The sequence below is a fragment of the Lynx canadensis genome, chromosome D3 (genome assembly GCF_007474595.2).
Source record: "Lynx canadensis isolate LIC74 chromosome D3, mLynCan4.pri.v2, whole genome shotgun sequence".
NCBI lineage: Eukaryota > Metazoa > Chordata > Mammalia > Carnivora > Felidae > Lynx > Lynx canadensis.
This window is the reverse complement of record NC_044314.2, coordinates 92,185,051-92,207,441: the sequence shown is the minus strand read 5'-3', so window position 1 is coordinate 92,207,441 and position 22,391 is coordinate 92,185,051. Positions and strand designations below refer to the sequence as shown.

Here is a 22,391-nt window from a genome sequence, read left to right as displayed (position 1 = left end):
GCCCCCAGGCACACGGCAAGGGAAGGCCTGGGGTTCAAACCTCATTTCAGCACTGCTCACTGTGTGGGACCCCACGTGATGTGCTCATGCCCTTGGAACCTCAGTTTCCCCATCCGATGAGAAACAGTGGCAACGCCCACAGCGCAAACGGATCATTGAAGAGACACGAACTCGCACCCATAAAGGCACCTGCCACTTTCACTTCCTGGCCCCACCCAGGCCAGCGGCTACGTGGTCCTTGGAGGCCGCAGCGCATCTGCCTCCTGGCTAGGCACCTGCTGGGAGGCTCCCCTTGGGGTCTGTCGGGCAGGGGTGCTGAGGAGGTCTCTGCGGAGCCTCAGGCACAACCTGTCCCCTCCCGAGCAGCTCTGCAGGGCGCTGAGCGAACCTGGCAGGGGCGGGAGGCTGCAAGGGGGAGCGAGAGCCAGGATTTCCTTCTGCTACTGCAGGACCCAGGCCCGTGCTGTGGCCGGGACCTCTCTCCTCCCTCTGCAAAAGCCGGAGGTCAACGACAAGTTCGCCCGGGAGTCCTGCTCCAGGCCCAGACCCCGTGCGCACGGTCGGGCCTGACCACGGGCGAGGACAAGGCCTCACCAGCCGACCTCACAGGCGAGGCGGCCCTCCCCCTCCGGCCTGGTGCGCAGAACTGCAGGCAGGGGCTCAGGCCTCCCACCCTGACGGCCATCCCCACGGGCAGGTCTGCGCTCCCAGCCCTGGCACCTGCCTCCGAGGCCTCCTAACAGGGGCTCCGGCCTCAGGCCTTCCTCGGGCTCCACTGCTGACACCACCTTACGCCCGGGGCCTCACAGCCCCTCCCCCAGAGTTCAGTGCTTCCCCACTCCTTCTCCGCTGTCAGCCTCCTCCCGGCCCGGCCGCCCAGCCTCCAGGGCTCCGTGCTGGCGGCCGGGAGGGGCCCCGGCCTGTACCACTACACCCCGCCAAGAAGGCTCAAGTGCCACACGCAGCCTGGCTGTGTCTTCGCCGACACCTCAACCCCGGGTGGCCCGGCTCCCGGCTCCAGACGCACGTCCCTTGCCCTCATCTGTCGCCTGCGCAACGAGGACCCTAACAGAGTCGCCCAGGGTCAGGGAGGACGGAAGAGGTCAACGATGTGAGTTCACCAGTGGCAGAGCCCTCCACCCCTCCTCCCCGGCTAATCGTGTTAGGACCACAAGAAACCACACTCAGCCACGTGGAGAAAGGGCCACAGAGATGCAGTGACCGCTTCAGCAGTTTCCGCTCTGACATCAGCGGGCAGCGCCCCTGCCTCTCCCAGCGGCGCGAGGGCAGGGAGGCCAGGAGCCCGCGTTAAACCGCGGGACTCGGTTCTCTTGAATGATTGCTTTTCAGCTTTATGCCTTCAGTAGAACCTAGAGTTCTGAATTCTGAACCGTCTGTGCTCTTACGCGTCCGGTTCCGGCAGGGCTCTGCGTGCGTTTTGAGGGGAGGCTCACCCTGGTCCCGTCTGACGCCCTGCGAGCCCGGCCCCATCCACGCTGCGAATTCACGTCCTGGGTTCCTCGACCCCTGGGCCAAGCCGAGGCCTGGTCTGGAACAACAAGAGGCTGGGAACCACCTGCCTGTCCGGAGCAGGCCGCGGGTCTGGGGGTCACAGCCCGCCGGTTCTGCAGCCGCTGCCCCCCCCCCGCCATGCCGCTAAAGGCAGAGGCCAACAGACACGGTGAGGAACGGGCCCGGACGGCGAGCACACGTTCACGTTCGCCGGCATCCGCGGAAGGCCCCGAGGAGGCACAAGCGGTCGGCGGGCGTGTCTGCTGGAGGAGGCGGAAACGGGAGCGGAGGGAGATGGGGGCAGACCGTCCGGACACATTCAGCTTCCTCAGCACGTGTGGTAAAATGCCCAAGTCAAACGACTTCTCGTCAACCGGCACCGCGGGAGCGGGAGCCTCACCCCGCCCCCGCCACTGGACGAGCTCACGTGACTCCCCCCCACCACTGTGGGAAGTGGGGGGGCACACAGCTGGTGACCGATGGGATTTCCAGCCCTCTGTCACCTGCTGGCTCCGTATGAAGACCCACAAAGAAGCGCGGCAGCCACGGTTAGGCCACCGGCATTCCCGGCTACGATTTGTCATCACGTCCGTCCCTCCAGAGATTTCTCTGGGGTTTGTTTCCCCCCCTCCCGGGCTCTCTCCCTGCCTGGGTCTGTGTGCTTTCATCTGGCAAGCACTCTCCTGGCCTCCATAGGACAGTCCCATCTGCCGGGACAGTCGGGAGGCGCCGACCCCCAACCCTGCGACCCCCGTTCATTCAGGGGGAGGCTGCGGGTTTGAGACAAAAACACCTCGTGTTTCGGGAACATCCCAAACAGAAGTGGGCCTCCCCCTGGCCCCGGCCACTCATCCTGGTTGGTGCCTGGTCGCCGTCGGGAGAGGCCCTGGGGTGAGGCACGTGCACCACGAGAGCGGGTGTTTCATCAGCCAAGCGCCTCTGGGTGACAACAGCCGACAGACGCCGAAGGAATAATTCATGGGCTGCGTCTTAGCAAACTAGATGGGGGCGGGATGTGCACTGCAGGTCATGTGACCACTGATGGCGGGGGTGGGGGGAAGCCCAGGACAGGGCTCTGGGGTCTGCGCCGCGTCCTGTTCCTTGGCCTTGTGAGACGCTGTCGGGACATACACCACGACTCACGGGGAAACCATCACATGTAAACATACAGAAGACACCACTGTGTGCATCGACCTTTGTCCCTGTGGACCTCTGCGTCTGGGCATCTGTGACTGTCGCTGTCGCCCTCTATATCTGTGCCTCTACGTAGACAGGACCACCCTGGCTTCTCAGAGGAGGAGGTCCCAGAACTCCCGAGATTCTCCCCAAAACCGGAGGCCCTTGCCCCATGGAGCCTGCACTGAAGAAGCCCCTGGGGGACGCAGGCAAAGGTGACCCTGTCACCCCCGGGGTCCCTGCCGTCGGGGGTCGACAGCTTCTGCAAAGCCTGCTGACCCTGTGAGCCTGCGCAGAACCTAACTGGAGTCATTCAGGGAGTGGCATCCACGTCGCTTCCTCATCAGGACGTTTGTGCAGTGACCTGGCGGGCTGTTACCGCAAGGGGCTCACTTCTGCCCTTTCCTCCCCAGCTCGAGGCCCGGCAGGCCCCGGTGACCCTTCACTGTCCCCCAAAGTCCCGCTGGGGCCAACATCACCAGAACGGCACGGACCATCCTCCCCAGACCGGCGCCCGGCCCCAGCCAGACCTCTTTCCCGAGCATGTACTCACGTGAGTGTGCACCCAGAGAGCACTGCACGCCCCACACGGGCAGGGTTGGGAAGTGAGGCGGACGGCATCTGAGAAAATGGGGACATGACTCCCGGCACACAAGCAGGGGTCCTCTGAGGGGATAAGAGGCACCCCCAAGAGCCAGGCCAGTGTGAGGCCCGACAGAGTGGGCAGGACCCCCCGCTGCAGCCCCTGGCCCTAAGTCCGTCCACGTGCTTTTTCTGTGACGGGCCAAACAGGATGTTCAGCTTTGTGGGCCAGACGGTCCCTGTACACAAATCGGCTGCTGTAGCACAAAAACCACCACAGACGCTTGTAAGTACCCGGCAGTGGCTGTGTACCCACAAAACAGTCCGTAAGAGTGGACAGTGGGCCACACTGGCCACGGTCAGTGGACCCCTGCGCTTGGCTATGAAATCACCGAACCCATTCTCAGCTCGCGCCTCCTCCCGCCTGGCCCCAGGGTTCTCCTATGTCCCCCCGGAGCACCGCGGTCCTCAGGCCGCCTCCCCAGTGGGATCGCCTGCGAGCTGGGAAAGGGCCAGGTCCAGTAAAGCCAAAAGGTGGGGCTCAGGTGGGAACCAATAATTCCATCATGTGACAAGTTTGAGGACTGCTGCCCCCGAGGGTTTATGGCTGACATCCAGAGGGGGGACTGGACGGGGCCAGGAGCTAACGCCCCCTCAGGAATGGTAACGGTGGCTCCAGCCAGCCTGGGGACCAGGGATGCTGGCACCCGGTACCGGACCCCATGCCGTGGTGGGCGCTCCTCCGGGTCCCCAGCTGTCACTGACCAAAGTCACGTTAAAACTCAGATCAGCCGGAAACATCTGGGAGGGGGGGCCACTCCCGCCTGGGCCTTCAGGTCTGCAGGGTGGAGGTCAGTGCGGACACAGAACAGGGCACGTGGTGCTCATACGTTCAGCTACTTCCTTCTTCACCCTTGTCATTAACGTTCCTTCAAACCACCCCCCTCCCCGCCATGTCCATGCTCTGACCAGGGGGGCTCAGTTACCAAGGGGCCTGGAGTCTGTTTTGAGCCTGTTTCTACCTGTGCGCTGAGCAGGCGAATTGTCCTCCCGGACCCCAGAGAGCGAGAGAGAGAACACAGGATCCGACTGAAGCCCCTGTAATCCCCTAAAGTGATTTACTCTGGTAAAGTGACCGCAGCCGAGCCTCACACAGCCCTGGGGACAAGGGACAGCCCCCGGGGACAACCCTAGGGTTAGGGGACAGCCCCTGGGACAAGGGATAGCATCGGAAACAGGGGACAGCCCCTGGATTTGAAGGCTCCATCACACATGGACACATCACCTCCTGCAGCTAAAGTAAAATCAGTTAACAGAGGAACATGGGCCACCTCTGCGCTCCCTGTTAATGAAAGGAGGGGCGCTCCGATCCCCAACCCCGTCCCCTTCCTGACCTCTCGGCCCCTCCTGGAAGGAGACTTCCTGTACAGAGCAGGTGTGAGATCTGCCCTGGACGTGCACGCCCCGCCCTGCTGGGTTCTGTGCCGGGTCGGGCTCCTCTGAGCTCCTCTCCCCCGAGGAAGCTCTTCTGCCCACGGTCCGTCCCCAGACGGTGGCTCAGCCTCCCAGGGCGGCGGCCCGTGGGGGCCAGGGATCACCGGGACGGGGCTCTGAGTCGGCAGTGGGGGGAGCTGCACCAGGGTCCCGCTCGCCCTGCCCACCAGCGGGTTCGCTGTCGGCCCCAGAACACCGGTCGGGGGCGATGTTACTGGGTTACTCTGGCCTCACCACGGACCCAGCCATTTGATGGGAACCCTGAATTCAAATTTAAATACGACAACAACGAAACCGTCAGGCCAACTCAAGGGGTGGGCCACACAGGGCGTTTCTGTGGGCGCGCTCGCCCCTCAGAGCCTGTCCCCGCAAGCCCTGTGAAGAACACGAGCCTTCGTGGTCTCCGTCAGCCCCACGCTCGGCACCGGAACAATCTGTCCGCCTCCTTGTCGTCCCAGACTCCCCAGAATGGGCCTCAAACCTATCCCTCTCTTCTTCCCAGGCCCCGCCTGAGGCAGGGTCTTCACCCCTACATGCTGGGGTCTCAGCAACATCTTCCCTCAGCAACATGGTCTCCCTGACCCTGCGCCCCCCACACCCTTGTCGCTCCCCTGGGGAAAGGCCAGCCTAGGCGTGTGCCTGGAGGATTCTGGGGAGACGGCAGCCAGCACGTGCCTGGTACCTCCGTTCCGACAACTTCCACGGGACAGATCTGTGGGCTGGTGGGCGGAGCTGCAGGGCAGTGGCGGGGACAGGCACCCCCGGGGAGGACCACCCCTCCTGGACACAGAAGGGCCGAGGGGATGGGGATGGGCGTTCACATGTGGGTCAGCACCCAAGGAGCAGAGACCGTTGGGTCTCTGCACCTGCGCAGTGACCCGGGGAGCGCCGGGGCTGTGGACGAGGCCGCGGCCAGGGGCCGTGGCCAGGACATGGCCTATGGAGGATGGGGCAGCCCTGGCCGCCCACAGTCCTGCACAGGGAGCCTGAGGGCAGGGTGCCCGGTGGGCTCCGTCGGTCGAGTGTCCAACTTCAGGTCAGGTCGTGATTTCACGGTGCACAAGTCTGAGCCCCGCGTGTGACTCTGCTGTGAGCGCACAGCCTGCTTCGGATCCTCTGTCCCCCTCTCTCTGCCCCTCCCCTGCTCACACTTGTTCTCTCTCTTAAAAATAAACAAACATTTTTAAAAAAAGGAGCCTGCGGGTAAACACCTGGCCTCACTCCCCTCCCGCCCTCCGAGCCCCTGCCCCCACAGGCCAAATGTGCCCACGGCCAGAGAGCAGGAGCCGGGTCCAGGCCAGCCCCCAGGGCGCGGCCAGGGCCGCAGGGGCATCACCCCGGGAGGGGCCCCCACCGCCCTGTCACCCAGCCCTCCCCGCAGAGCCCTGCTGGGCCCACACAGCTCAGCGCGCAGGCCACAGCCGGGGCCTCCGCTGCCTCTCCTCTAGCAGAGGCTCAGGCCCCGTGGCCAGGGAGGACCTCGGAGACTCTAAGGGCTGCACAAGGGAAGGAAATCACCCCCATCGCCGGGCTGACCCCAAGCACGTGTCACCTGGCAGGAGACACAGCCAAATTGATCCTGCGCAAGGACACGGCTCGTGTGTGGGGCCAGCACCACCCGCTGTCCCTCTCACCCCGGACGTCAGTGACGCCACAATGGCATCCCTCATCTCGTCCCTCTGGAAAGTCTCCTCCGAGAAGGCGCGGCCCCGCTTCCGAGCGGCGTCTGCAGAACGTTCTCCGGCCTCTTCCCTCACGTTCACGTCCAATCACCCACCAGGGCCCACGGCCTCGTTGGTGCCCAGGAGCCCGGGACGAGGCCAACCGAGCTTTAAGAGGAGCCGCTGGGGAGAGGGGCGGGGGATTCAGGGGACCCCTGCCCCGTGCAGGGGTGGAGGGGGGAGCAGGCCCCGCTGACTGCCCGCAGGGGTGACCTGTCCTCAGACGGTCGGCTGGGATGACAGATGGGGAAGCAATGAACGAGGACAATGAGGGACAGGAGTCCGGGAGGCATCCCCCCCCAACCAAGGCAGGACTCCACACCCTTCAAAGGCAGCAGCTCACAGGCAGCACCACGGCCTCGTGACCACCCTGGGGTGTGTGGAGAACACATCCTGGGGGCCCAGCAGAAGGGGTGCCCGTGGAGAGCGTGTCCTGGGGTCCCTGTGGGGGGTGCGCACAGAGAGCACGTCCTGGGGTCCTGGGTGGGGGTGCTCTGCAGAGTGTCCTAGGGTCCCAGTGGGGAGAGTACAAGTGTGAGTCAGCACACAGCCTGGGGCCCCGGGGCGAAGGTGCACGGGGAAAACGTGTCCCAGGTTCTTGGCCCGGGGGGCGTGTGGAGTGTGCATCTGGGGTCCCACGTGGGGCCTGGAGGTGACACACTGGGTTAGCGCGGGGTGGGCAGCAAGGATGTGGGGAGGCCCCCGCGGACCACCCCTTCCTGACATCAGCGCCCTCCCCCGGTGGGACACCCAGATGGGGCGGCAGAGACGGAGACGCCCGCCCCCAAGCAGGCCTCGCACCAGATACACACCCAGGTAGTGGCCAGGTGCCAGAGCACAGCCCCCCTGGCTTTCTGGGGAACCCCCAGCTCTGGCCCCCCGAGCGGTCACGTGACGCTGGCCTGGCCGATCATCCGCCTCCTCAGTGACTGGCTCTGGGACAGACACGTGACCCCTAGCAGCCAATCAGAGCGTGTCCCGGGACTTCCTGGGACCACTGGGAACAGCTTCTCCCCCTCCGCCCCATCACAGACCTGCGGGACGCGCGAGGAGCCGACTCTGCCTGTTTCCGCCAGGGAAAGCCTGCCTCAGGTGCAGCCAGCGCCAAGGCAACGGACCCCGGAGCGAGCAGAAGGCTCCGGCTGACGTCACTGGGCACCTGACCCCCTGCACTGCCCATGGCTGAGCCTTTTCTACTTACGGGGGTTCAACCTGCTTTGTGTCTCTGGGGAGAAGGGGGAGGGCAGGAAAAAGAGGAAGAGGAGAAAGAGGGCGAGGGGAGGACCATGGGGAGAAGAGAGAGAGAAGAAACAAGGGGAGGAGGGGAGGGCAGAGGGAGGAGAGGGGGAGGACCAAGGGGAGGATGGAGGAGGGGAGGAACAAGGTAGGAGGGAGGAGGGGAGAACCAAGGGGAGGAGGGAGGAGGGGAGGAACAAGGTAGGAGGAGGGAGGAGGGGTGGACCATGGGGAAAGACAGAAGAAACAAGGGGAGGAGGGGAGGGCAGAGGGAAGAGAGGGGGAGGACCAAGGGGAGGAGGGCGGAGGGGAGGACCAAGGGGAGGAGGGAGGAGGGGAGGACCAAGGGGAAGAGGGAGGAGGACGATGATGATGACGACACCCACCAACACCGATGCCCTCTGGGGCCAGGACTTGTCACGCCGCTCACCCCACCCACGCCAGTACCCTGGCTTGCCCTCCACGAAGCAGGAAGTGGCATCTGTCAGACACTTCAGGGGCAAGAGAGACGTGACGTAAAAGCCTGGTGACACCTGAAGGGAAAGACGCTCCGTCCGCCTGCACCCCTACTACTAACCCTAACTTTGTGGGAAACCACGTGCGAGGGCACTCCGGAACCCTCCTTTGAGGAACCACGGGGACTTAGCCAAGACTGGCCAATGCCACCCCTGACATCCCCCAGTCGGGAAGAAGCGGGGCCCCGACCAGATGGGGCCGCACACCTGCGGGGTGCAGGGGCACCCGGGACATCCTCACACCGAAGGGAACCCAGTGACACTGCAACGGTCCCGTCCCACGCGTGCGTTGCCCCTCCTCTGGGAACCGCACCCGGACTTTCTCGGGGCACTTCCTCCCCCACCCGGAGTCTGCCTGCTTCCGGGGAAGGTTGAAACCCAGCTCCACCCCCAGGGTTAGAGAGGTGACCCAGGCCTGCCAATCAGAGCACACTCTACTCCTCTAGCCCCAGTGGGGACTGGCCAATCAGAACACTCTGTCTTCTAGCCCCTGTGGGGACTGGCCAGTTAGAGAACTCCCTCCCCAGGCACAGCGAGGGGCCCACGACCTGCAACATTCCGAGCCAGGTGCATCAGAAGCGCCAGAGACTTTTGTGGGAAATGTAGGAAGAACGATAGCAAGAAACACAAAACCCATTTTTGTAATTCCGTGAAGTCCCAGGACCTCAGGGCATCCCGCCTGAGGACGGAGCCACCTGGCCGGAGGTGAGAGCACTCGTGCGTGCGGCAGCCTCCCTTGAGCCCGGGCCAGGCAGAGCGGCCAGCGCGCCTGCCTGCGACATCACCGGCCCCTCGGGTCGCGTTCTCTGTCCCCCATGATCCCGCGCTCCCGAGGCGCGCGCTAAGGTCCCTGCTGGGGCCGCGAGGACAGGGCGTGGGCGAGAACCCTCAGGGAAAGACCCCGCGGTGCACACCGACCCTGGCAGGCTGCGCGCACCTGCGCCTCCCGGCCAGCCATCTGGGGACAGGGGTCCCGGGCTGCACGCCCGGGGGCTGCGACAGGTTGCAGACGGGGGCCCTCACACCCAGCGGCGGGACTTACCACAATGATGGACAGGGCAGGGGCCACGAAGGCCCAGACGGCGCCGCTCGTGATGGAGAGCCAGCAGCTGTGGACGGAAGCAGAGCGTTACCCCCACACCACTGTTCCTGTGCCCCGGGGCGCCGGGCACCTCCACGGGGGCAGCTGCTAAGGCAGGACGTTCTTCCGCTCAGGGGTCAATCTGAGCGGCCAGAGTAACAGTTAACCCCAGCTGATGTCTCTGCGTGCTACCCACGATGACCTCGTGCCTCTCGTTCTCGGGGTGAACGTTCCAGGTGTGCAGACCACCTCAGGGAAAAGGCGGCTTTTACGGGCCTCTCAGTAGGAAAAATCACCACCTCGGCAGAGTCCGGCCAAAAACCAAAGTAAGTTTTAACTTTGCTACGAAAAATAAACAAACTGACCTTCAGCAAGGGCTGAGAGCATTTCAAATACTGACCTAATTTGTGCCTTCTGCAAGGGATCAGAGCGTTGAGGAGTCATGAGGTGACACGGTCCTGACCATTCCCCTCTGCTCCTAGCTAAGGGTAGGTCACACCTCCCTGCAGCGCCCCTGAGAGAAAAGGTCCCCGGGGATCCCAGCAAGTGCTCGCATTTCTAGAGAAGCTTCGTGTGGGATGCAGCGTCCAGTTCCAGGATGGGGGATCCCTCCAGGCTTCCGAGGTGGGACTCCAGGAACTCAGGCAAGTAATAGCCTCCCCATAACTTCGTTTCTTTCCGGAGCATCGGGATGGCCAAGAGCCTGGGGTTCCCCGGGAGAGGCCACTCCCAGATCTGGGGACAGCCCTGGGGGCCCTGCCCACTGGCCAGGGTCAGGCACGTGCACGGCACGGTCCTCACCCCACCCGGTGTGGATGTCCCCGCAAGGCGGCCTCGTTCACTCCCTCCATCCCGCTCATTGAGTGGCACGGGGGGCCCCCAGCACACCAAACCCCAGGTGTGCATCCCCTGACACCCTCACAGGAGGGGCCACGATGACTCCCACACCCAGATGAGAAAACTGAGGCCCAGAGGGGTCAGGTGACCCACGCCCACTCCCAGGAGCCTCTGCCCCCGTTCCAGGACACAGGGGTTCCCTGAGACAGGACACGGCCCCTGTGAGTGCTCGTTCACACCTCCCGTGCGGAGGCAGCATTTCCGCGAAATGCACAGCAAGCCTGAGCGGCCCCCTGCAAGGTGCATGGCCGCCCGGGACGGGACAGGGGCGACTGCAAACAGAGCACCTCCCCACATGTCCTTGCAGAGCTCTATGCGTCCCTGTCCTCTCAGGAAAGCCGGTGAGCCCCGCCCCGCCATCAAGCCTCTGCTGGGGGGTGGGGGGGGGAGGACAATGCGGGGGGCGCAGCTGGGGTCGCCCTTACTTCAGGGCCGGCCAGCCCCGTACAGAGCCACGGCCTGGGGCCTCACACAGGGGCCTTTCCTGTGAAAGCCCTGCCACACGCCAGGAGCCACCCCCCCCCCACCCCGTCACTTACTTGTTATTTGTTCCATAACTGTTCATGGCAAACGATATGGAAATGATGCAAATGACGAGAGGAAAACCTGTGGAAAACGAGCGCAGGAAATGTTTCGGCCTCCTTCATTCAGCCAGTCTCTCATTCGTCTACGCCCTGTGCACGTAAGGAGTGAGAGCTACGTGCTCAGAAACGGCGCTGCCCCGGCCTCCGGGAGCCTCAGTCTAAGCCAAGGGCTAACCCACACTCAGGTGCACACACACGTACACATGAACTCTGAATCACATCCCTTACGAATCCAAGCCTGTTTCTGAAAAGGACCGGCGGTGGCTGGCGGAAGAGCGGCGCGTCCCGGGGCCTCTGTCCACAGACACCCGCACAGCAGCCCCACCCCTACCCCGAAGGGTGGGCCAAGGGCAAGGGCGGCGAAGGATCCACCCACCCGCTGGCCGGCATTCCCAGGGCGCCAGACAGGGGGGGCTGCTGACAAGGAGGGCTGCATCTTGCTTGTTCCCAGAATGGAGGCTGGCGGTGGTGACCACACACGGGGACCCACCTGCCTGCGCTGAGCCTCCGGGGCCCCAGAGGAAGGAGAGGGAAGTGTGCCCCAGCTCTGCCGGGCGCTCACAGCAGCGGCTTCCCTGCCCTTCTGATTTCAGTCTTGAACAGCGTCCCGGAATAGGAGTTCCTGCAGGTCTGTCCTAGCTCTGAGCCCCTGTTCTGACGTCTAAGCAGTTCAAATGTGTTCCACAACGTCTGGGAGAGCCACCCGGCCCACAGAGGAGCCCTCACCGTGGCCCTCCGTCACACCTGCGTGCTCCATGGGCGAGCTGGGCCCTGGTGCCGTGGGTCGCGGCTCCCGCCTGGGCGGCCCCAGGACCACGTGACAGGAGATGGCGCACCAGAGGCTGTTTTCCCTGGGGCCTCGGTGTCCACACACGACACAGGGCATCCTCGCCGCCCAGCTCATCTGGTGTGGGAAGATCATGTGGCACCCGAGATGGCAAGGAGGCATCGACCCGAGGCACCACCAGCCACCCGGCGCCCCACCTTGCTGAGGAAGGGCGGGTGCCGGCGTCTTTTCTCTGGGTCCACAGGACAGCACGCGGGCACAGGGCCCCATCCCGGCGGGTTCCAGAAGGTGCGGCAAGGACCGCAGGTGCTTCTGGAGAGGTATTTTCAAACCGGGTGGCCAAGGCCTTCACTCTGAGCCGCGGCCCGCACCCTCCCGCCCCCGGTCCCGGCCCACGGCAGTGGTTGGCATCCCTCTGCTGCCTGAAGTGAAACGGAGGAGTGACAGGTGCATTTTCTGCATACACGATTCCTTTGATCCCAAAGGCGATGCTGGCGGCTCCCCCGCCGTTTCTTCCCACGTCCCCCTCCGTCCGGCAGGGGCCGCCCCCTGGGGCAGTGACAGAGGGTCTGTCCGAGAAGAGGGTCCCCCACTCTCTGCCGTCTCTGAGGCACGCGGCAGGAGCCCAGCACCTGGCTGAGTGTGTGTGTTCAGAGGCGGGAGAACGAGGCTGAGGAGACAGCCAGCAGGCAACTCTTGGGCTCTGGGGCCACGGGATGCCTGGCTCTGTTCCCGGGGCCTGCTGTGTGGCCTCAAGGAAGTGCCTGACCCTCGCGGAGCCTCCACGGTCTCATTGTGGAAATGCACGTGAGAGCACCCGGTCACCAGGCTGTTGTGAGGACCCCATGTGATGCGGCCACATGTAAGGCCAATCCCTATAATCCGTGTGCTGTTAGTAAGCCACTCTGACTCCCCTTCTGCTGTTGCCATCGCCAGAAACTCGAATCCCGGTAACCGTGCAGGGTCATGACGGGCTTCTGCGGACAATCCGGGGTTCCTCCGGCCCTGCCGCATGGATGTTTACCTCACGGAGTTGTAGACGCACCCTCTTTGGAACGTGGCGACCTTCAGAGGTGACCTTCAGCGGGCCCCCTGATTCCCCAGGGAGGGGTGGAGGGAGCTACCAGCCAGGACAAGCAAAGAGCTGAGGGAGAAGGTCTCACAAAGAAAGGCAGGGGAAGCCAGGAGACAAGTGGTCTGCCTTTCTGCCGGGGTCCCCAGTGCCATCTGCCACGGACTTCTGGATGCTTCTCTGGGCGTGTGGAGGTTTCGCACACGTCGCCCCAAGGCCGTTGGGGCCACCAGGTTCATTTTGGGCCACGGGTTGTGGATAGAAGTGACAGGCGCCTCTCTGGACCGAGAAGTTAATTTTCGGTGTGATGCCCCTCCACATCCGCTTTTCTCTCCCAGCAACCAGCACCAGCTCTAGGCAGCGACCCCTCCACCCCCCGGGACTGCCACGGGCACTGTCCCTCCCACTGTCGTGGCCGCTAGGGATACGGAGCAGAAACGGGAGGTAAAGGCATGCGGCTTTCTGGCAAGGAGAGCTGGGCGCTGCTCGGCGACCCGGCCCGTGCACCTGCGGTCCTGCACCTGTCCTGCCCTGGCCGTGTACCTGCACCTCAGCACCGCACCAGCTCCTGGAGCTCCAGATCAACCAAGGGCAAGTGGGGCCCAGAATTAACTACGATTAAGTGTGTGCCCCAGATGAGCAGGAACTCACCAAAGACATTAAGTTGTAACAGAGAAAAAGAAAGCAAGCTGCACGTCTGTCACTTCTGTGTACTCAGAGGTACGTCTGCTGCACAGATAAGTAAACTTGCACACGGTTATCATAATCTCCTCCTGCTCCCACAGGGATGCTTGGGGGACAGATTACAGTTCACTCACCTTACAAGTCCTAACTTGTAAGGGCCTGACATCTAACAGAACCTCAAGGTATGCTCTTGATTCAACAGCGCCACCCCCCACTTGGCTTTGAAACACAGTCCCCAGGGATTCAAGACCAGGGCGGACGCCCCGGGAAGAAGCCTCTGTCAGAGGGGCGCTCCTGCAGCAAGGTGTCCCCGTGCCCCGGGTCAGCCTCCGGCTCCTCCTTAATTAGGAACCGAAGGCAGAAGAAGCCCCGCTGCCCGCAGACTGTCTTTACCGCAGCCCAAAGCGAACTCCACCCCAATCAGAACCAGAGTTGCAGCTCGCAAGCCCTGAGGAAATCAGCGAGGGAAAAGCTGACGGGAGACAGAGGCCGCAGGCTGCGGGATCCCTGCCCAGGGCTCTCTCTGCAGACAGCTTCCATCAGGGGCCGCTCGCTCAAGGACCCGCAGGGACTACATCAGTATGAGAAATGACACAGGCCCAGACAACGCCATCACGCAGGATTATAGACTCGGGATTCCCAGATTACCTCACTTTTCTAAAGATCTCTATGATTTATATGAACTCTCTCAATTTTTAAATATGGGTAAAAATAATTTATTTTTTCCTCTAATCCTGCAGCCCGAGTAAGAGCCCAGGGTGGGCACAGGCTCTGGGGGCGCTCACAGAGCGGGCGTGGGACATCCCGGCCCGGCTCCCTGCGTGGCCCCAGCAGCTGGGAGGCGGCTGCGGAAGCCGTGAGGGTATAGAGTGTTCGTCCACCACCCCCCAAACACATCCCATCGAGCAGCTCCCAGCACAAAATAAACATGTTTATCTTCTCCTTGCACAATGAGGACCGTGAAAACTAAATGCATGGGAAGAAAACCAGGACAAGTAGCAAGTAGGTCCCTAACAGTCGGTGAACGTTTCTAGCAAATGCAAGAATGCCAGGTGTCAGTGACACAGCCCGCTCTACGCAGACTCCGGCAGGAAGCAGGGACTCCTCGGGATGGGGTGGGCAACGAGGAAGTTCACGGAGTCCAGTCAGTGGGGAGGGGGCTTCCGGAATGAAGCCATGAGCTGCTCCACAGACCTGCCCTTCGGGGAGACAATCCTAACTGGTGAAAAGTAGCCTAAAAATCCCACAACCACCAAACGACTCTGTGCGTTTTCCTAAGAGCATACAACAAACTGGGAAAACCTTCTTCAAGAAAACCTACTAAGTCTTGGTAAGAACACGACTTGCTCCCTGTCCCCGGGCCCATCGAGAGCTACACTGTGTCACAGGGGTGGGCCGCCTGCGTGTCTCCTGCAGAAACTCTACTCCAGGTAAGAGCAGCAGCGACCAGACCTCCCTTTCTCCATCCAGCCGCCACGTCCGGTGTGCATGTCCCTGCTGGGCCTGGCTGAGGACACCGGGCCCTGACTGCCCTCCCCTCAGGGCACTCGCAGGGCAGAGGCTCTATGCTACGAGAGGCAGGCCGGCATCAGAGGCTGTCCCCCCTCCCAGGGCCCCGCTCTAATGCTGAGGTGCCAGTCCAAGAGGAATGAGACACGGTCCCTGCCCTAGCTCCAGAGCCTCGGGAACTCTTCCCAGGTGCAGGGGATACAGGCCATTAGCACAGAGAACTCCAAGCACGCTCTGTGGGAACAGATTTTTTTTTTTTTGAACAGAGCATGGGGAAGCTCAAGTCTAAGAGCACCTGGCTTCTTAGAGGTGTGTCATGTGAAGATGAAATCATATCCAACCTACTCCCGCCTCCCCCTCCTATCCCCGCCTCCCCATCCCGTCCCCCTGTACTCCACACACCTGCCCCCTATCCCCACCTGCCCCATTCCATCCCCACCTACCCCATCCTATCCCATAGTAGTAGAGATGCTTGCTGTCCTCTGAGCCAAAGACCTTGATCACCATGCTGTAGAGATGCAACCCTTCCACCAGCATCCAGGCAAAGGCACTCAGGAAGAAGTAGTGCAGGAGCACGGCCAGCACCTGGCAGGGGACCTGGGAGCGAAGACACACAAGCGGACATCGCTCTGGCGGTTCCTGCGTCCAATTCCGGAACATCTGCTGCTCACGTGCCCTCATTTCCCGGCAAGGCAGAGTGGGGCGGGGTCCTGGCTCCCTTTCTAGGCCCCCCCCCCCCCGCCCGCTTTAGGGTTGGGGCGGGTGACTCCCGCACAGCGATTGGTTCAGGAGAGGGCGGGCGATCAGGCGCGGCCAATCAGCATAAACACGAGTGCGCAGCACGATTGGCTGGAGGCGGACACGTGAGCAGACCGGCCAATGGGGTGGGCTCTGGGGAATGGGCGGAGCCATCCGGGAGCCGGCGCTCGAGCCTGGGGCTTGTCAGCCACGTGGGCCGGCGGCCGTGAGCGGGTACCCGAGCTGGACCAGCAACCCCGACCGGCTTAGGCCGCAGCGGGGGCGCCCCGATCGCATGCCCGTGTCCACAGAGGCCGGGAAGGGGGCGGAATGATGGGAGGGAGGGATATAAATTTACATACTACCTTCAAATAATAAAAATAAGGAGAAAAAAGTAAGAGAATTGAAAACAGAAACGGCATGATTACGTCGGGCGCTCCAAGCTCTGCTTTCACAGTGCTCCCCAATCAGCTCATTCTCAGGACAGCATCGTGTGCTCGGCACCTGGTTTCCAGGGGCGCGGCTGGAGGTCCCTAATCTGCCCCCACATGCGCATCAGAGGCAAGTATCAGGCATGCGCAGCTCGCGTCTCTGCGTCCCAAGGGGAGCACCGTCCGCCCACCAGCCGCTCTGGGACCGACACCCACGGTCACTCTATGTCTGCCGCGAAGCTCCTGCCACCTGTCATTATGGGCAAATTGCTGTAACCGGCTCCCACATCTCTAAGCAGGAGGTTAGGACTGCACAGCCTGGGCCTATCTCGAGGATTAGAGGGCTGGTCTGCGTCAGCTCTCCACATCATGCCCCCCACGCCACCAGGGCCCTAGCGGGAGGAGAAGCTCATCTTCCCTACTGAGCCCATGGGGAGCAGAGAGCCCAGCCCAGGCCTGCCTTCTCCGCTTCTCCTGGACAAGCCCCTGCTCTATCTGGGGGATGCAGTCTGAGTTCTGAGTTGAAGAAACCAGCAGAAGGTGCCAGCCTGAGTGACATCAGAAGGATGAGGGAGGGACCGAGGGGGCCTACTCACTGTGCCAGGCTTGAAGCTGAAGCTGATGAGCAGAAGGATCTGGGCCACGAGGACAGCAAAGGACAGGTTGGCATGGATATGGTAGCGCTGGTTCCGGATGGTGCTGACCGAGCTGAGGGCAGAGACGTAGGGGTGAGGCCCCGGCCCGGCCCAGCCCCGGCTGCTCCCTATCACTCCCCCGAGGGCTGCCAAACAGGCCTTTAGGAAGCCCACCTAGATGCGGTCACTCCCCACTGTGACACCTCGGTGGCTCCCTATTGCTCTTAGAAACCAGCCAGCTCCTTCCACGGGCCTCGGGGCTGCACAGCCTGGCCCCTGCCCCCCCTTCTGGCCCCTGCTCTGACCCAGTTCATTCCTTGCTCCTACTCCCGCTCACAGTGCCCTCTTCCGGCTCTCAAACACCCAGCCCTCTCCAGGCTCAGCTGTGCACCAGCCACGCCTGCCAGGTCTGCCCCTGGGGAGGACTTCCTGCCAGGAAAGTAGCTCCACCTCATCTCCCTTGGCCGGGGAGCGTGTGCTCCTGCTCCTGGGCACCGGGCTTCTTGAGCAAAGCCGAGGAATGACGGAACCAAAGAACGAATGTCCCAGCCCAACATGGGCCCCGGCTCCTCCTGCCGGCCTTGGATGCCACTGCCCCGGCCTCCCCATGTTCCCAGCGCTCTGGGAAGCTGAGCACCTCTCCCCGCTGATGATGTTGATGCTGCAGCTGCCAGCCCGGGGACGCCGTGGTCACAGTCGGGCCAGGGGCAGGTGTCCTGAGGGAGCCAGGGCAGGCGAGGAGGGACACTGGGCTCCCCGAGGAACCCCTGCAGCATCACCCGCCTGCAGAGCAGGTGGGCGAGACAGGCTCCCAAGCAGCCCCAGAGGGAGGAGGCCCCCCCCACTCGTGTGTGAGGCCAACGGCCCTGAGCAGCGGCCAGGGTGTCATCACCATTGTCCGCCCACAAACGGGGCTCATTTCAGCTTGCCGTCCCAGTTCATAAAGGGCCACCGAGGGACTCAGCTGCCACCCTCTCCTTGGGGGCTGCACAGACGCCCTGAGCTCTGCCCTGGCAGCTTCAGCTGGGAGGGGTGGGGACCTCCTGGGAAAGCGCCTTCCTGCCTCCCCAGCGGCTGACACCAGGGCCCCCGATGGAGCCGCGGCTTTGCTACCTTGGGGGAGGAGGTCCTCAGTTCTGGCTCTCAGGAGTCCAAGGGCCAGAAAGTCTGTGGGCTGGAGACCCTCCCAGAACTTTCGAGCTTCACTGAGAGCAGGGTGCCCTCCAATCCCGTAGCCCCTCTTGCCTCCCTCCTCCCTCCTCTCTAGCACCCCCAAGCCCTCCCTGCACCCTGGATCTCAAAATGAAAAGTAACTCTGGAACAGCCGTCCAACTGTAATGCACGATGACCAGACATTTGCCACCTCATGACCACAAATGCCAGAGGGAAATCAAAGTGGGGCAGGCGGCGCTGACATTTACACGATGGCGGCAGACCTCCCTGGACACGGAGGGGGCAGAGCAGAGGATGACTCACGAGAGCATGGCGAAGGTGACCAGCGTGAGCACCAGGCAGACCACGGACAGGGAGCAGCCGATGTAAGAGATGGACGAGAGCGCCACCTGCTGTCCTTGTGTGAGCTGCGTGGGAGGCAGAGCAGAGGGGTCAGCGCGGGTCTTGCGGCGACAGGGCTCCCACTGGAAAGGGCCCCAGGGGCTGGTCCCAGCGCGCACGTGCTGGTGACCACCAGGTCCTGCGTCTCCCCCAGATGCCCTGTTAACACCACCAACACAGGTCCGTCCAGTCCCATGGCATCGGCCCTTGGGTCTCTCTGGAAATACTCCACCCAAATCACCCCACCAATGCCTCCAATTCCTCTGCCCATCCGGCCTCTGCCCTGCAAAGGCCTAACCCCTGCCCTCCCAACCCGTCCCGCCCCCACTGCCGAGCTGTACCCCATGCCTCCTGGTCTGGGGCTGATGAAGCCCCTGACCTCAGAGCCATAATGCCCACAGAGTCCCAGCGGATGACCCAGGTGGGGTGTGACTGCTTGCTGAGGACCCCACGGACTTATGCAGCTACGGAGCTTAGAGCAGCGCCAGGGAGACGAGACATGCCCTCTGCGAGTCTGTGTGGGGGTGGCTATTACCCCTGATATCAAGTAGTGCGTAACGAACTTGGTAAATGAACGGTAAACAAATCGGATGCAAAGCCACAGAGGATGGTGCCACGGGCCACGGAGGAGGGTGACACAGGCCACGGCACACCTAGCAACACGACCCCAAATGGTGGCTCCCTCGGCCCGAGGAGCCGGAGCCTCGGGTCAGGCTCACTTGCCCCTGGGCTCCAAAACGCTCTGTGCTCCCTCAGTCGCTCCTGGGAGACCAGCTTCCCAGTGCCTGTCCCTGCAGCGGGTCCTGCTGTGCTTCCTGTGGTGGGTTTGGCTCTGTCTGTATCACAGACCCAGCTGAAGCCCCCTCCCCCTCGCCGACGTCCATCCACGCTGGACACCAGACATCAAGGTCCCTCCAGCCTCAGCCTCGACACCGCGGGGCCTCGGCCTCCGCCCGTCAGGACCTAATCGGGAATAAAAGGAGGCAAGTCCTAGGATGTAAGAGGGCTGCCGGGAGGGCTGCAGGCCCAGGAGGCCCCAATTCCGGGGACTGTAAGTGGATCGTGCAGAGCAATTTGGGAGCCAGCGGGACTGCGCCTGAAGACGGACAACTTAATGGGTTTTACTTCTTCCAGATCTGTGACTCACTGCTGGTCAACTGACTCCCCAGGGGCTACGAAACACTTTAGAGCCGTGACGGAATGGAGGTGGGGAAGAAGCCCGGACCCGCAGCTCCAGATGCAGGAGGGGGCGAGCCCTCATTAGTCACCTCCTGTTTACCCACGTGGGTTCCCTAAGCGGGCAGAACGTGTGGGGACCAGTGTGTTCCCGCAGCTACATTCTCAGCCACATCCCGGGATCTGGACCCCAAACTTCTCCCCCCGCTCCCAGCAGATGGGCAGGCGGGAGGTGTTCCGATCCATCAGACACCCTAGGGGGGCGAACAGAGCCAACTGCCCGTGCCACACGGCCTCAGACCCTCGTTCCCGCAACATGTGGTTAGCAAATCCCCTGTGGAGTGACGTCTCCGGTGTCAGACACGGTTAGGGAAACCGCATTCTCTGTCCCCACAACGACTCAGGTGGATATGAGCAGTGCAAGTCTTCTGAGAAATCCTGCGGGTCCACCCAAAATATTTAGCTACGTTTAACTCGTCGCTTCTCCAACTCTCGGGGGTGGGGGGGCGACTCCCGACACCTGCAGAGATGGTTCTGGACGTGCTCTTACAGAGGAGAAGGCGCTAATTTCCAGAAGCTGGGAATAAAACCGAATACGTAACACTAATACTGAACAGGGAAGGTCCCCTTTCTTGCTGTCACAGGCAGCTGAAGTCTCACTGTCACCATTAGGGGCACCTGGGTGGCTCAGTCGGTTAAGCGTCTGACTCCGTCTCGGTTCAGGTCACGATCTCACGGTTCGTGAGTTCAAGTCCTGCTTCAGGGTCTGTGCTGACAGCGTGGAGCCTGCTTGGGATTCTCTCTCTCTCTCTCTCTCTCTCTCTCTCTCTCCCTCCCTCCCTCCCTCTCTCTGCCCCTCCTCTTCTCTGTCTCTCTCAAAATAAATAAACTTCCAAAAAAAAAAAAAAAAAGAAAAGAAAGTGTCACTGTCACCGTCACAACTAGCTCTGCCTGGAGATGTGGACGAGCATCAGATTCCAGAGTTTACGGACATCCCGGACTCTCAGCTCTTCGCAGGAACTAAGGGCCACCTCTGTGGCACCTGCCACATGGAAATGAATTTAAACAACCACGGAAATATGAGCAAGTGAAGGGTGACCACAGTGCCTGGCTCTGTGACGCCCTCTCCCCCTTCTGGCCCCGAGCCAAGTCCGCACGAATCTCCACACCGCGGGGCCCCAGCTCTTCCCCGCCCCACTGCCACCTAGATCTTTCTGCCAGAGAGCTGGTGAGCTCCCGTTAATGGATCTCTTGCTGTGTCACGACCCAGAGCTCTGAGAACACTGGCGTCCAGAGGCGTCTGCTGAAGGCTGGGGGTGGGAGAAAGTCTCAAGCCTCACCCCCCTCACCGGCCCCCCACGAAAGACTTCCTTAACCTACGTCAGCCTGCATACGCATCTTGTGGACACAGCAGGAACGTGCCCCTCCACTTGCCGACTGGGGGGGCTCCGGGGCTCTAGTGTGGGCCGGTTCGCGGCGCAGCGCAGAAGCTTCCGGTGTGCGTGCCGCGGCCCGTCGGCCACACGCACCGAAACCCGCCTGTTTTCTGCCGGCCGCTCAGCCTGGAGCTTCTGATAAACAGAGTCCAGCCCTGGCCCCACACCCCCACCTGCCCAACTGGGCGCCTGCTGGGTGCGCACGGGGAGTCCTGATGGCAGCCCAGCGGGAGGGCAGCAGGGGAAAGGGCACAGCTAGTGAGAGGCGGTGGGCCTGTGCCTCCGGGTGCAACAGGCACGCATTAAGCACCACTGTGTGCCCAGCACGGAGCTCACGCGCAGCGGGGAAGCAGACAAAGGCACGAGTGAATGACTAAGGTCGGTCGTTCCGAGCTTGGATGAGGCCCGATGGAAACAAACCGGGGCCACGGCGCAGGCGCCTGGAGAGCGCAGTGAGGGGTGGCAGCTCTCACCCCCCCTGCCCCCCTCCGATCTGAGGGTCCCTGGGGCCCCTCCCCCGCCCTCAGAGGCCGCCCATCGCCCAGTGCTGCTGGTTCCCCTGCTAACCCGAGCCGAGCCCGTCCTCTCTCAGTTTCCAGAGCCTCCACCTTCTCCTCCCTCCAGCTCCTCCCCGCCCCCCACTGCATCCAGGCCCCCTCGGTCAGGTCTCCCCCGGGCAGGACACCGCCCCGGCCGCTGCCCCAGATGAGACCCACATTCCCTCCCTCGCCCTGCATCTCCGGCTCACCACCTGGTTGCTCCATCGGGAGGGTCCAGACAGGAGAGCAGGGCCCTCCCGGGATTTGGTAGACGGGCTTCGGCGTGGGAAGTGGGTCCCAAGGGGGTGGGGAACCCCAGAAAAGCAGAGCAATGACGGCGAGGCACCCCGGAGGACAGCCACAGCCCCGACGCCGGGGGGGCAGGAAGGTCAAGGGGAGGAGGGGACAGGAGCAGAGCCCGGCGGACGCCATAGCAGACCTGCCCGCGGAAGGGGCCCAGCGAGGCCGGGCGCACCTGGCAGACCGCAGTGTGCCCGTCTCCCTTCGGCTGCACCCGGGGGGAAGCCAGTTGTCAAGGGAACCGAGGCCGAGCGGGGCCGAGGACAAATGGGGAACCGGCAGCCCCTCCCCGGGGCCCCTCACGGCTCCTGACCCGCGCGGTTTCCTCCGCCTCCACGGCCCGCCCCAGCTCTGCCCCAACGTCCTGTCTCCCGGCTGCCAGAATCCAGCTCCCAGGAGCCTCCGGCCCCCCGCTGAGCCACACACCTTCGTTCAGCCTGGGCCCAGTACGAGCACGTGGCTCCAGGGGCGGCCGTGTTTGGTGACGGTCCCGGGGCTTCGCCAGCTGTACCTGTGCCGGCTGCACGCCAGCCGGCATCCCCTGCAGAGTCCAGCCTGCGGGTTCAAGCCCGCAGCCCTGAGGACAGCAGAAATGAGCTCCTTGGCTGGCTGAGGGGCAGTGCCGGGGGCCGGATCGGGGATTCCTCGGGCGCGAACCCAGTGGCATCTCCCCACACACACCCCCACCCCCGTGCACAGAGAGGGGGCTCCTGTGTCTTTAAAAACACTTGT

General features: G+C 62.9%; 1 protein-coding gene across 1 annotated transcript in view; it reads right to left on the bottom strand.

Annotated features, from left to right (window-relative positions):
- Positions 1-22,391, bottom strand: part of ADGRD1 (adhesion G protein-coupled receptor D1) — a gene marked incomplete at its 5' end in the record, with an annotated part of 110,733 nt that overhangs the window by 6,471 nt on the left and 81,871 nt on the right. The window contains 5 exons of the mRNA XM_032595353.1: positions 9,279-9,345; positions 10,754-10,820; positions 15,294-15,447; positions 16,616-16,727; positions 18,131-18,234. Coding sequence (XP_032451244.1) covers positions 9,279-9,345; positions 10,754-10,820; positions 15,294-15,447; positions 16,616-16,727; positions 18,131-18,234 — 504 coding nt within the window. The remainder of the gene's footprint in view (positions 1-9,278; positions 9,346-10,753; positions 10,821-15,293; positions 15,448-16,615; positions 16,728-18,130; positions 18,235-22,391) is intronic.